At 41.5% G+C, this 14,675-nt stretch overlaps 1 protein-coding gene across 2 annotated transcripts in view; it reads right to left on the bottom strand.

The window, feature by feature from the left end:
* Positions 1-360: 360 nt before the first annotated feature.
* Positions 361-14,675, bottom strand: part of LOC122938405 (sentrin-specific protease 1-like) — a 52,078-nt gene continuing 37,763 nt past the window's right edge. For both annotated transcript variants that reach the window (XM_044293887.1, XM_044293886.1), the window contains exons 15-18: positions 10,435-10,514; positions 4,380-4,464; positions 4,195-4,290; positions 361-2,181 (exon numbers count right to left, since the gene is read on the bottom strand). In XM_044293887.1, coding sequence (XP_044149822.1) covers positions 2,119-2,181; positions 4,195-4,290; positions 4,380-4,464; positions 10,435-10,514 — 324 coding nt within the window. In that variant the 3' untranslated portion in view covers positions 361-2,118. The remainder of the gene's footprint in view (positions 2,182-4,194; positions 4,291-4,379; positions 4,465-10,434; positions 10,515-14,675) is intronic.

The raw sequence follows: 14,675 nt of genomic DNA, 5'->3' as shown, positions 1-14,675 counted from the left end.
ATATGGATGTTTTTTTTTTGCAAAATTTTACAGCTGAAAGTGAAAAATGTCATTTTTTTGCAAAAAAATCGTTACATTTCGATTAATAACAAAAAAAGTAAAAATGTCAGCACCAATAAAATACCACCAAATGAAAGCTCTATTAGTGAGAAGAAAAGGAGGTAAAATTCATTTGGGTGGTAAGTTGCATGACCGAGCGATAAACGGTGAAAGTAGTGTAGTGCCGAAGTGTAAAAAGTGGCCTGGTCATGAAGGGGGTTTCAGCTAGCGGGGCTGAAGTGGTTAAAAGGATAATTCTAGAGACGTTACAATCAGAACACAAATCTAAGCAGGTTTGTGAAACTGTACTTTTTTATTTAAATAAAAAACAGCCACATAAGTGACAGATGGAGAAAAAAAAACAGATTTAGACACTGCTGCAACTACAAGACTGTTGTATAGAAAACATTTTTATTATTAGCCAGAAAAGCATAAAGACCCTTCAGTTAGAAAAATAGCAATTTTGACAAGATAATGCTCAGCCATCAACATTTCCCTAATCTGTTCCAAAGATAAAGTTCTGTGTAAGTTTTTTTTTTTTTTTTAGAAAAAACGCATTTGAAAACTGCTGACATGTTTTTCAAAAAGGGTTTGTGCAGCTTTTATTAAAGGGGTTATCCAGGAAATAATATGGATAGGTCATTAATATCACGGCCACGGGGGTCTGAGTCCTCAGCTGTTTCCGGATGTTGCAGCATTTACTGGAGCTATGGGAGTGGAGGCGACCTCTCGGGCGCTTACCAAGCACAGTGCTGTACATAGTACAGTGGCTGTGCTCAGTATTGCAGCTCAGCACCACTGGCTTGAATCGAGCTGAGCTGCACCTAGGCCATGTGACCAATGTACGGCGAAGTCACATGGCCTAGGAAGAGGCTGTGGTGCTCATAGAGCAACTGACCTATTCTAACAGCTGATTGGCAGGGGTCCTGGTTGTCGAACCCCCACAGAGCTGATATTGATTACCTATCCTGAGGATAGGTCATCGGTAATAATTCCCAGATAACCCCTTTAACTGATGGCCTATACTCAGGCCATCACTAGCTGATTGTCAGGAGTCGGATACCCTGCACTCGGGCCTATCAGCTGTTTGGTTATAGCTCCGGCACTGGAACTACACAGCACTCAAAAGTGTAGTGGAGGGAGCTTGTTAATACAATGCTGCTCCCACTAAAGTGATGAACTCTGTCCACTACACCGTTTATTTTACATGGAGCTGTGTAGTTACATTGCCGGAGCTATAACCGAACAGCGGATAGACAGATGGCCTGAGGATAGGTCACCAGTTAATAAAAGCTGAACAAACCCACCACTTTGAGTAAAAAAAAAAAAAAAAAGCGTTTATATTTGCTATTTTGCCACAAATAAAAAAGCCAACGTGTCATAGCACCCTTAGACAATTATTGAAGGCAATAATTGCTTTGAGCTGGTGTAAGCAGTTATAGAACTGAGGTAGGCTTGAAGCTGAATGATAACCAGTACAAATTTACAGATACAAACCAAATGTTATATAGCAAAGTACAAATATGGTACACAATTAAATATATGGTACCTTTTTTCTTCAGTAAATCTACCTTTGTGTGTAGAAAAGTAGAAATCAGAAAAAAACAGATGAGATACTTAAGTACACTTATATAAAACAATACTTTACAATGATGGAAATATAAAACTTTGCCTTTACAAAGTACAGTAAAAAAAAATAAAAAAATTCATGTTCAGTTTCTTCACAAATGATGCTGAAATTATGTACTCAACACCATGCCATACGATGGAGATGTCAAAATATGATAGTGTTCAATCTGATTTCTATCCAATTTACCAAAATTACAAACCTGTAATAACTAAGTTGTGAATACAGAATACTTTGTTCTTAAATAATAGTGTAAAAAAAAAAAAAAAAAAGGAAAAAAGAAACAGCAAATGAAGTTGGCAATTGGGGCAATATCGGTCATAAATAACAGTGCTAGCTTATTTTACAGTCGTAAACGTGTGGACAAGCACTTAATTCTTGGTCCATGTTCTACTACGAAGACTGACCAATCCTTCACCATCACCACAGTGAGTGGACGAATATGGACATCATCAAAGCAGCTTACGGTGAATAATTTCCCAAACCATCCTTTTTCTAAAATAGGGCATGTGATTCTGTAAAAACAAAAACACAAGATATTTGTTGCGGAAAAGCAAGCTTTGGGTGAGGAAAAGATCAGCTGCAGAATTATCCAATTAAAACCAAAAGGCATTTGACACTTTACCATGGCCCGATTTGTCATCAGGTCTTTGAGTTCACAGACACTTGTCACGGCTGTGTCATAGTATAGTGGTAGTGGACCGTGACACTTTAGCCATGCATGCTTGTTGCCGGTGGCAACGTGTAGTTTTTAGCATGTTTACACATTTCCCCTTTAAAGTTGTTGTCCCATCCCATTCTGGTAGGTATGGGGTTAAAGTGTGAGCAAGTTGGAGCCTGAGGTTAGTGGGACTTCAGCTTCTTGTGCAGCTGGAGTTATGCTGCCCTCCTGGACCTTACCATCTGTCCAGTTTGAGGGCCACCTTGTTGGACATACTGTCACGGTGGGGAGTGGGGGGAACTCCACACCGTACAAGGTAGGTTGGCGGAATATGTTGCTAGGCCTGCTGGAGACTCCGGTTCATCCGTGTCGTGGATGAACAGGTCGTCTCCTAGCCCTGACATTACCAGGGATCTCTAGGGTTAGTAGGGCACGAGGTTCCATGTATGAGCCCTCCCACCATTAGGGTTCGCTCATACACTTAGGAGGTCAGGGCTAGGATTTAGGGATGTGTTAGAAGGTGAACTGCTCCCTTTATTCCCGATTCCAGGCCTAGTGGCATATCCCGCCAACCTACATTGTATGGTGTGGAGTTTCCCTTCACTCCCCACCGTGACAACACCCTTTGGTATGTACTGTAATTTCTCTGTATGCTTGATACCCGTTCTGGAGATGCAAGAACGTATCACTCACAGAATAGCTGACTCTGCAGCATTCCAAATTCACACTGTTTTTTAATGTATTTAAACAGGGTTATTAATCCCTAGTCACAGGAATGGTACATAATTTAAATTTATTTTCAATATGAAAAACACCAAAGTAGCCAAAAATGTATTGAAAATGTGTATATTTTACAAAGGGAAAAATTATCATTAGACAAATTTAAGTAATTGCTAAATACAAAAAATAAATAAAAAAAGGAAGGTAACAAGTTCTTTACAATCGATGTCCACTTTAACCAAGTGGTCAAATAATATATATAATATATATATATATATATATATATATATATATATATATATATATATATATATATATATATATATATCTTTTTTTTTTTTTTATATAACTGTAGTGGAGAGTCAAGCATGCACAGAATAATCCCAGACAGGTATTAGATAACATTTTATGTTACAGTATTTAGAAGGAGATGGACCTCAGTAAGTCACATAAGGCCTCGTGTACACGACCATATTTGCTTTGTGGTCTGCAAATTGCAGATTCCAGCTGTGTGCATGCCACCATTTTTTTTTTTTAACTCTTCTAGTAATGTCCTATCCTTGTTTGCAAAACGGACAAGATTAGGACATGTCCCATTTTCTTTTTCGGGTGCTGCAGAATGGACACATTGATGCGGACAGCACATGATGAAATTAATGGGTCCACATCTGATGTGCAAAAAGAAGTGGATTGGATGTGAACCGAACATATGATCGTATACATGAGGCCTTATAAAAGCATTTGTACTCTGTGTAGAACTGGAAGAATAAGGGCTCATGCACACGGCCGCTACCTGGCTGTGCCCGTATTGTGGCCTACAATATACAGGCACTGGCTGTGTGCACACCATATCACTGATGCGGACCCATTCACTTGAAAGGGTCTGCAATCCGGAGGGAGCAGTGAGGAACATGTTCTATTACTTTGCAGTGCGAAAGGATCACGGACCCATTTAAGTTAAATGGGTCTGGATCGGTCTGTGGCAGCCACACAGATGGTGCCTGTGCACTAGGGACCACAAATTGCAATGCCCAATGCACGGAACTGCCGGCACACGTTCGTGTGCATGAGCCCTAATACAGAGATGATAGCAAACAACAAATGTCCCAAGGCCCATCAACTTCACTATGTTCTCTGATGTACGTACCTGTGTGAAGGTGATCGGTTTATCTTTGGTAATGTAATCTGCATATTTGCAGGCAAACATTCCACAATCGCTCCCATTCATTTGTTGGGGAATCTCCTACAAGAACAGGAATTTATACATAATGTAGTAAAGTAAATAAGTAGTAATAAAAGTAACTAATATTTTCTATAATTCACAAGACATACATGGCTTTTCTTGCTGCTCAGGTTCCACCCATTAGTATCAAAAGAGACTCCCTTCTTGTCTTGGCTCTCTTGTTTTAAATACTGCCTATGAGGGGAAACAAGAAGTATTGTAAAATGCACACAAAACAAGCAAACATTGAGACACACATCTCAAAATGACAGACATGCTGCAAAGTAATCAATGAAGGCTCCTGTAGACGGAAAGCATGTTACATTGATGGATCCGTTGCATGATGGATACCACTGGCACCTGACAGGCCCAGCGGACTTATAATGGGTTCCATCGAGGTTCCAGTCAAATTTGCTGGAATGGAGCTTCCAACACAGCTGTAAACAGAGTCTAGAAAAAGACTGTAAAAAGTGTAGAAAAATTGTTTCTGCCAAATGTATTGTACAGAATAGTATTGTGTTCAGCGGTAATATCACTCATGTTCAGGTGTTTTTAAAACCCAAATCGGGATGAGATTCACAAAAGGTGAAAACTTTCCTTTATATTTTCATATTTTAGGATACTCTCCAACCTTCCTTGCTATTGCCTATGTTTTTACCAGTTAAAACCAGATAGCAACATTTTAGCTTTCATCAATCCACTTTTATTTACAGATTGTAGATTTTTTTATTCTATGTATTGTGCATGATTGTGGGGCGGCCATTTTATCTTGAGCAGCTTTTAGAGATAGGATTTACAGCAGCCAAATGGACCATAAACAAAATAGACACGAGATGTTCACCGACATAGGAAAAATGGGGAGTTGGACTTGTGGCTGGTGTGATCTACAGTTAGGTCCATATATATTTAGACACTGTCACAAATTTTGTTTTTATTACCCGTTTACTAAAACATATTCAAGTTATAGTTATTTAATGGACATGGACAAAGTCCAGAATTTTTGCTTTCATTTGAGGGTGTCCACATTAAAATTAGATAAAGAGTTTAGGAGTTTCAGCTCCTTTACATGTGGCACCCTGTTTTTAAAGGGACCAAAAGTAATTGGACAATTGACAAAGGCTGTTTCATGGGCAGATGTGGGCAATTCCTTCATTATTTCATTCTCAATTAAGCACATAAAAGGCCTGGAGTTGATTTGAGGTGTGGTGCTTGTAATTCGAAGATTTTGCTGAGAAGTAAACATGCGGTCAAAGGAGCTCACTCAATGCAGGTGAAACAAGCCATCCTTCATCTGTGAAAACAGAAAAAAATTGCTACACTATTAGGAGAGGCAAAATCTACAGTTTGGTACATCCTGAGAAAGAAAGCATTGGTGAGCTCAACAATGCAAAAAGACATGGACGCCCACGGAAGACAACAGTGGTGGATGCAGATGTCGCAATAAAGCCTGTACTAGCATCTATGACGCTTGTTCAGGCCATTTTACTCCCTGGAAAAAGTATTGGTACGCCTTAGACTTTTCCCCCACATTCATCAGCGCAGTGAGCACTGAACGGCACAGGCAGCGCAGCGATGCTGCCTGTGCCTGAAATAACCAATAACAAAGCTCCTTACAGCAAGGAAGAAGTTGCGGCCATGTCAGTCTTTAAGTGAGCGATTCCCCCCCCTCCCCCAATCATGGTTCCGTCCAGTCTCTCAGTTCCATGCTCCCCCTCCTCCTGTCACCCCACTAGTGACCCTGCTCCTCCCTCCTCCTGTCACCCCACTAGTAAACCTGCACCTCCCCACTAGTGACTCTGCCCCCCTCCTGTCACCCCACTAGTGACCCTGCTCCTCCTCCTGTCGTCCCACTATTGACCCTGCTCCCCCCTCCTCCATGTCATCCCACTAGTGACCCTGCTCCCCCCTCCTCCATGTCATCCCACTAGTGACCCTGCTCCCCCTCCTCCATGTCATCCCACTAGTGACCCTGCTCCCCCTCCTCCATGTCATCCCACTAGTGACCCTGCTCCCCCCTCCTCCATGTCATCCCACTAGTGACCCTGCTCCCCCCTCCTCCATGTCATCCCACTAGTGACCCTGCTCCCCCCTCCTCCATGTCATCCCACTAGTGACCCTGCTCCCCCCTCCTCCATGTCATCCCACTAGTGACCCTGCTCCCCCCTCCTCCATGTCATCCCACTAGTGACCCTGCTCCCCCCTCCTCCATGTCATCCCACTAGTGACCCTGCTCCCCCCTCCTCCATGTCGTCCCACTAGTGACCCTGCTCCCCCCTCCTCCATGTCGTCCCATTAGTGACCCTGCTCCCCCTCCTCCATGTCGTCCCACTAGTGACCCTGCTCCCCCCTCCTCCATGTCATCCCACTAGTGACCCTGCTCCCCCCTCCTCCATGTCATCCCACTAGTGACCCTGCTCCCCCCTCCTCCATGTCATCCCACTAGTGACCCTGCTCCCCCCTCCTCCATGTCATCCCACTAGTGACCCTGCTCCCCCCTCCTCCATGTCATCCCACTAGTGACCCTGCTCCCCCCTCCTCCATGTCGTCCCACTAGTGACCCTGCTCCCCCCTCCTCCATGTCGTCCCACTAGTGACCCTGCTCCCCCCTCCTCCATGTCATCCCACTAGTGACCCTGCTCCCCTCTCCTCCATGTCATCCCACTAGTGACCCTGCTCCTGTCACCCCACAGAGAAGAAGCTGAACAGACTCCACCAACTATGATGGGATCTGTTCAGTTTCTGTTCAGGATCTTTTTACCAGACAAAAAAGTCCTGCATATGATGCTTTGTCTGGTCTTTCAACAGAATCTGCAACAGAGCCTCCAAACGCAGCCTCCAATGCAGATGTGAGCGAGTGCAGGCCTATGTATTATGTATTTTAATTACCGCAACTTTTGTACTCCTCCTCGGGTAAAACTACTCCTCAAAAATGGTCAAAGGAGTATTTTTGCTCTTGTAAAAAAAACGTAGTGTGACCTCTGGGTGGATGATCGCAGAATAATTACCATGGTGAAGAGAAACCCCTTCACAACAGCCAACCAAGTGAACAACACTCTAGGGTATAGGAGTACCAATAATTAAATCTACAATAAAGAGAAGACTGCATGAAAGTAAATACAGAGGGTTCACTGCATAGTGCAAGCCACTCATAAGCCTCAAGAATAAAAAGGCTAGATTGGACTTTGCTAAAAAAACAAAACAAAAAAAAAAACAAACACATCTTAAAAAACCAGCACACTTCTGGAAAAACATTCTGGGGACAGATGAAAGCAAGATAAACCTCTACCAGAATGATGGAAAGAAAAAAAAAAAAAAAAAGTATGGCAAGGGTACAGCTCATGAGCCAAGGCATACAACATCTGTAAAACACAGCGGAGGCACTGTGATGCTTGGGCATGCATGGCTGCCAGTGGCACTGGGTCCCTAGTGTTTATTGATGTGGCACAGGACAGAAGCAGCCAGGTGAATTCTGGGGTTTTCAGAGACATACTGTGTGCTCAAATCCAGCCAAACTGATTGGTCGGCGTTTCATAATAGAGATGGACAATGACCCAAAACAAAGTCAAAGCAACCCAGGAGTTTATTAAAGCAAAGAAGTGGAATATTCTTGAATGGCAAAGTCAGTCACCTGATCTGAACCCAATAGAGTTCAGTAATACAATTGAGAAAGCTCGTTGGAAGAACGAGTCAAACGTTTTCAAGAAATCTACAGTACGTCCAGTTGCCTTGATTTATTCTTTACAGATATGAACCCAATAGAGCATTTCACTTGTTAAAGACTAAACTTCAGACAGAAAGGCCCACAAACAGGTACTGAAAACCGCTGCAGTAAAGGCCTGGCCGAGCATTAAAAAAAAAGGAAAAACAGTGTCTGGTGATGTCCATGAGTTAAAGACTTCAGGCAGCCATTGCCAACAAAGGGTTTTCAACCAAGAATTAAAAATTAACATTTTATTTTCAATTATTTTAATTTGTCCAATTACTTTTGAGCCCCTGAAATGAATGGATTGAGTAAAAAAAATGCTTTAGTTCCTCACATTTTTATGCAATCCTTTTGTTTAACCCACTGAATTAAAGCTGAAAGTCTGAACTTCAACTCCATCTTTGTTTTGTTCAAAATCCATTGTGGTAATGTGTAAGAAACAGTCATGTAATGTCTCCAAGTTTCATTGCTCTGCTTAAACTGTTAAAATTCAATGTATATGCATTTCTGTATTACTCTGATACTGGTCCCTTAAGACAGCAGCTAAGTGTTGAAGTGACATGCCCCCTATGACCTCAGCCCACAGTGTGAGCAGGGAGAAACAGGCTGTGACCAGCCATACTGGCTAGAGACAGAACAGATTGTGCGCTGTATAAAAGGTGCAAGGAGATACCAAAAGGGCCTCCCTGTGCAGCCAGTCTGTGTGAACTCCGGTCTAGAGACGGACGGAGTACAAAGAAACAGTGCATTTAGTGGAGCCACGCTGAAAAGGACTGTGTGCAGCAACTAATCAGTGGAGTCGGCGCTTCCATACAGGCAAGTCCTTAGGGGCCCCCCAACTAACTATATATTTTTTTTTTCTAATATATTAACACAAGAAAAAAAAAAAAATGATAAAAATATGTTTAACATAACCGGATTTAAACAATAGGTATTTTTCAAAGAGATATTCCCTTTAAAAGGGACAAGCCCAGAGCCTGGGGTTGTTCACACTGCAAATAAATATACATTCTATCCACAGTTTTAGAAAGACCTAGTGTTCAATCAGTGTATTCACATATGAAAAGATATGCAGGAATCTGTGCTGCTGAAAAATCAGTTCCATACTTCTGAACGCAGTCGTTTCATCAGTAAGCACATGGATTTCTGCTAGCTTCATTCATGTAAAAGGTGCAGCTGCGTACATTTCTGCAACTAATCTGCAGCATTTGACTATATCCTTAAAGGGATTTTCTGAGACTTTTCTACTGATGACCTTTCCTCTGGATTGGTTATCATTATCTGATCGGTGGGGGACTGACACATGATCAGCTGTTTGAAAAGGAACCGCCGCTGACAGTAGCCAACTGATCAGTTACTGGTTACCTATCCAGAGGATAGGTCATCAGTAGGAAGTATTGGAAGATCCCTTGAATTTACACATTAAGGCCTCATGCACACGGCCGCATTACTGTACAGCAGCGGCTGCATGAAAAGCACGGCGTCATAGCAACCAATGACACCGTGCGCTCATGCTGTCAGCAGGAATCCCGGACGGGTTTCCACAGTCCGCTCTCGGCCGCGGAACACGGCCGTGTGCATGAGGCCTAAGAGCTAGAAGTTGTTACAAAACTCCCTTTTTTCATCATTTCTGACAGCTCTCACTTTCCCTTCTCTCAGTATTAGTTTGTACACAGAGCACGGAAAGGGGGAAAGAGTCCAACAGCAGCTCACACAGGCTTCAGACAACGAGGAAAGCAAACACTGAAGTTTGCAGGGGGATGACAGCAGCATCCTGGTCCCACAGATGCAGCCTGTATTACAAGGAGGGACCCCCCCCCCCCCCCCCCCCCCCCCCTATCCCATGAGAAATCTAAAACTAGGAGCAGGTTGCAAACAAAATATCAGTCGGCCTAAAATTAAATCAATGGAGATTGCAACCATAAAAAGATTTTTTTTTTATTTTTTCATGTCAAAGTCCATAGCCTTTAAAGGAGTTTTCTCACTTCAGTAAGTGCCATTTATAATGTAGATAAAAGTTAATATAAGTCACTTACTAATATATTGCTTCCTTTACTAGCTGGATTAATTTTTCTATCACATTACACACTGCTAGTTTCCATGGTTACAGACCACCCTCCAATCCATCCGCGGTGGCCGTGCCTGCACAATATAGGAAAAAGCACCAGCCTATATGTTCTCCCATGGTCCCGGCCACCAGAGAGGCAGACTCTTTTTCCTATAGTGTGCAAGCACTAACACCAATGATGGGTTGCAGGGTGGTCTGTAACCATGGAAACGAGCAGTGTATAATGTCATTGAAAAATGTATCCAGCCAGCAAACAAAGCATAATGGATAATAATACATTAATAAGTGACTTGTATTAACTTCCTCTACATGATAAATGCAACTTACTGAAGTGAGACAACCCCTTTAAGGTATACCGAATTAATATGGATACCTAAGTGTACATGCTACTTACAATAATATTCTGCAGGCTTCATGGTTATGTCCACCCATAGAATCATAGTATGTTATACTCTTTTTCCTAAAATCGATTACCTGCAAATTTGAAGTTACATCATTATTTTCTTCATACAATGCAAAATGGTTAACCATCATTAACAAATACTGGCTCATCAAAACCACCATTTAATTGTGGAAACATGATCACATTTATGGAAGTACTTAGTTACATTCCTTACTGTTCGGCTAGTTTCACACTTATGGCAGGGAAATCTGGCAGGCTGTACCGGTAGCGAACAGCCTACCAGCTTTCTCTAGATCTGGCACTGCTGGATACTGCCTCCCTCCCGCCGGGTCGGCATGGACTATTATGGGGTCTGACAGAGATCTGGACACTACCCGGCTCCTCTACCTTTTAAATCCCTTAAAAATACAACAATTTTTCCTATTCATCCTCACCTTCCAAGAGCAATCGCTTTATTTTTCTGTTGACATAGCAGTATTTTTTATTTTATTTTTTTATTTAAGAGTTTGTATTTTGCAACACCACAATTTAACAGATTATTTGTAGGGTAGAAAGGAAAAAAATCAGACCTTCGATCAGACCCACAATCCTCAGACTGCATTGAAAACCCACACAAAAAACCTCACATACTGTGAATTTTGAAAATGTCACCACAGATCAATTTCCATATTGTAAATGTTTTTTTTGAAAATCCGATCTGCTTAACCAGTACTGTACTATGCTGCAAATTTATGCATAATACGCACTGTGTGCATTTGGCCTAATGCTTCCGTAAATGTGTGAAATTCTGGTTTCACAGATCCAGTCCCTTGATTCACATCTCCTCCCATTCTTTCGTTGAACTCAATGGACATGTGCACTTTTCAATCCTACTAGGTAACAGCAACATCTTTAGTACTATTTTGGCATACTTAAATTTTTATTTATTTATTCCATTTCATTGGGAGAAGGGTAACAAAAAAAAAAACAACAACTATAAAATATATATATATATATATATATATATATATATATATATATATATTTTATAGTTGTTTTTTTTTGTTACCCTTCTCCCAATGAAATGGAATAAATAAAAATTATATAGAAATAATATATTATATTAAATATATATATACACACACACACACACACACACATACACACACACACACACAGTCCCAAAAAAATAAAAAGTCGCCACCAAAAATATTTCGTTGGACTGCCTTTAGCTTTGATTAAGGCTCGCATTAGCTGTGGCATTGTTTCGATAAGCTTCTGCAATGTCACAAGATCTTGTTGCATTAATTTTTCACCAATATCTTGCATTGATGATGGTAGAGTCTGACTGCTGCACAAAGCCTTCTCCAGCACATCCCAAAGATTCTCAAAGGGGTTAAGGTCTGGACTCTGTGGTGGCCAATCCATGGGTGAAAATTATGTCTCATGCTCCCTGAACCACTCTTTCACAATTTGAGCCCGATAAATCCTGGCATTGTCATCTTGGAATATGCCCGTGCCATCAGGGAAGAACAAATCCATTGATGGAATACCCTGGTCATTCAGTATGTTCAGGTAGTCAGCTGAACTCATTCTTGGAGCACATACTGTTGCTGAACCTAGACCTGACCAACTGCAGCAACCCCAGATCATAGCACTGCCTCCACAGACTTGTACAGTAGGCACTAGGCATGATGGGTGCATCACTTCATCTGCCTCTCTTCTTACCCTGATGCGCCCATCACTCTGGAACAGGGTAAATCTGGACTCATCAGGCCACATGACCTTCTTCCATTGCTCCAGAGTCAAATCTTTATGCTCCCTAGTAAATTGAAGCCTTTTTTTCTGGTTTGCTTCACTGATTAGTGGTTTTCTTACGGCTACACAGCTGTTCAGTCCCAATCCCTTGAGTTCCCTTTGCATTGTGCGTGTGGAAATGCTCTTACTTTCACTATTAAACATAGCCCTGAGTTCTACTGTTTTTCTTCGACTTGATTTTACCTGAGACCACCTTGGCGCTTGGTAGGCGGGCTCAGGTGTGTTTTGATCAAAATATATTGGCTAAGTGTCTCAGATATTATTATATCAGAGTGAGGACTTTGTCCATATACAGACGTGGACAAAATTGTTGGTACCCTTTGGTCAATGAAAGAAAAAGTCACAATGGTCACAGAAATAACTTTAATCTGACAAAAGTAATAATAAATTAAAATTCTATAAATGTTAACCAATGAAAGTCAGACATTGTTTTTCAACCATGCTTCAACAGAATTATGTAAAAAAATAAACTCATGAAACAGGCATGGACAAAAATGATGGTACCCCTAGAAAACACAGAACATAATGTGACCAAAGGGACATGTTAATTCAAGGTGTGTCCACTAATTAGCATCACAGGTGTCTACAACCTTGTAATCAGCCATTGGGCCTATATATATGGCTCCAGGTAATCACTGTGTTGTTTGGTGATATGGTGTGTACCACACTCGACATGGACCAGAGGAAGCAAAGGAAAGAGCTGTCTCAAGAGATCAGAAAGAAAATTATAGACAAGCATGTTAAAGGTAAAGGCTATAAGACCATCTCCAAGCAACTAGATGTTCCTGTGAGTACAGTTGCACATATTATTCATAAGTTTAAGATCCATGGGACTGTAGCCAACCTCCCTGGACGTGGCCGCAGGAGGAAAATTGATGACAAATCTAAGAGACGGATAATCCGAATGGTAACAAAAGAGCCTAGAAAGACTTCTAAAGAGATTCAAGGTGAACTTCATGCTCAAGGAACATCAGTGTCAGATCGCACCATCCGTCGTTGTTTGAGCCAAAGTGGACTACATGGGAGACGACCAAGGAGGACACCATTGTTGAAAACGAATCATAAAAAAGCAAGACTGGAATATGCCAAACTACATGTTGACAAGCCACAAAGCTTCTGGGAGAATGTCCTGTGGACAGATGAGACAAAAATCGAAGTTTTTGCCAAGGCACATCAGCTGTATGTTCACAGACGAAAAAATGAAGCATATCAAGAAAAGAACACTGTCCCTACTGTGAAACATGGAGGAGGCTCTGTTATGTTCTGGGGCTGCTTTGCTGCGTCTGGCACAGGGTGTCTTGAATCTGTGCAGGGTACAATGAAATCTCAAGACTATCAAGGAATTCTAGAGAGAAATGTACTAGCCAGTGTCAGAAAGCTTGGTCTCAGTCGCAGGTCATGGGTCTTGCAACAGGACAATGACCCAAAACACACCGCTAAAAACACCCAAGAATGGCTAAGAGGAAAAAATTGGACTATTCTAAAGTGGCCTTCTATGAGCCCTGACCTCAATCCTATTGAGCATCTTTGGAAGGAGCTGAAACATGCAGTCTGGAAAAGGCACCCTTCAAACCGGACACAACTGGAGCAGTTTGCTCATGAGGAGTGGGCCAAAATACCTGCTGAGAGGTGCAGATGTCTCATTGACAGTTACAGGAAGCGTTTGATTGCAGTGATTGCCTCAAAAGGTTGCGCAACAAAATATTAAGTTAGGGGTACCATCATTTTTGTCCATGCCTGTTTCATGAGTTTATTTTTTTACATAATTCTGTTGAAGCATGGTTGAAAAACAATGTCTGACTTTCATTGGTTAACATTTATAGAATTTTAATTTATTATTACTTTTGTCAGATTAAAGTTATTTCTGTGACCATTGTGACTTTTTCTTTCATTGACCAAAGGGTACCAACAATTTTGTCCACGTCTGTATAATGCTTGCATCTACTTTACCAAGTGCATTATTATCTTATTTCTGTGATTTTGTTCAATAATATGGCCAGGGACATCCGCACATTTGTATATCATATCGTGCAGGATGTTTTTATCTTAGTTTTTTCTGTGATTTCTTTTTCGTCGATTTGATTTCAAACGTTTACGTGATCGCCGATCACAATCATTCAGGATCTTTTTTCTACCACATTCTTCCTCGAATACAATGGGTCCCCACAATCCTTCCAGTTTTTAATAATGGACAGTTCTTAACCCAATTTTAGTAGTTTCTGCAATCTCCTTAGATGTATTCCCTGCTTGATGCCAATGATTTGACCCTTCTCAAACAGACTAACATTTTTCCACGACCACGAGATGTGTCTTTCGACATGGTTGTTTAAGAAATGAGAAGCAACTCATTGCACTAGTTGGGGTTAAATAACTTGTGGCCAGCTGAAAGATAATCGCCCATGCAGTAAATTATCCAATAGGAGGCTCATAACTGT

The sequence above is a fragment of the Bufo gargarizans genome, chromosome 5, assembly GCF_014858855.1.
Source record: "Bufo gargarizans isolate SCDJY-AF-19 chromosome 5, ASM1485885v1, whole genome shotgun sequence".
Classification (NCBI taxonomy): Eukaryota; Metazoa; Chordata; class Amphibia; order Anura; family Bufonidae; genus Bufo; species Bufo gargarizans.
This window is presented reverse-complemented; position numbering and strand designations above follow the sequence as displayed.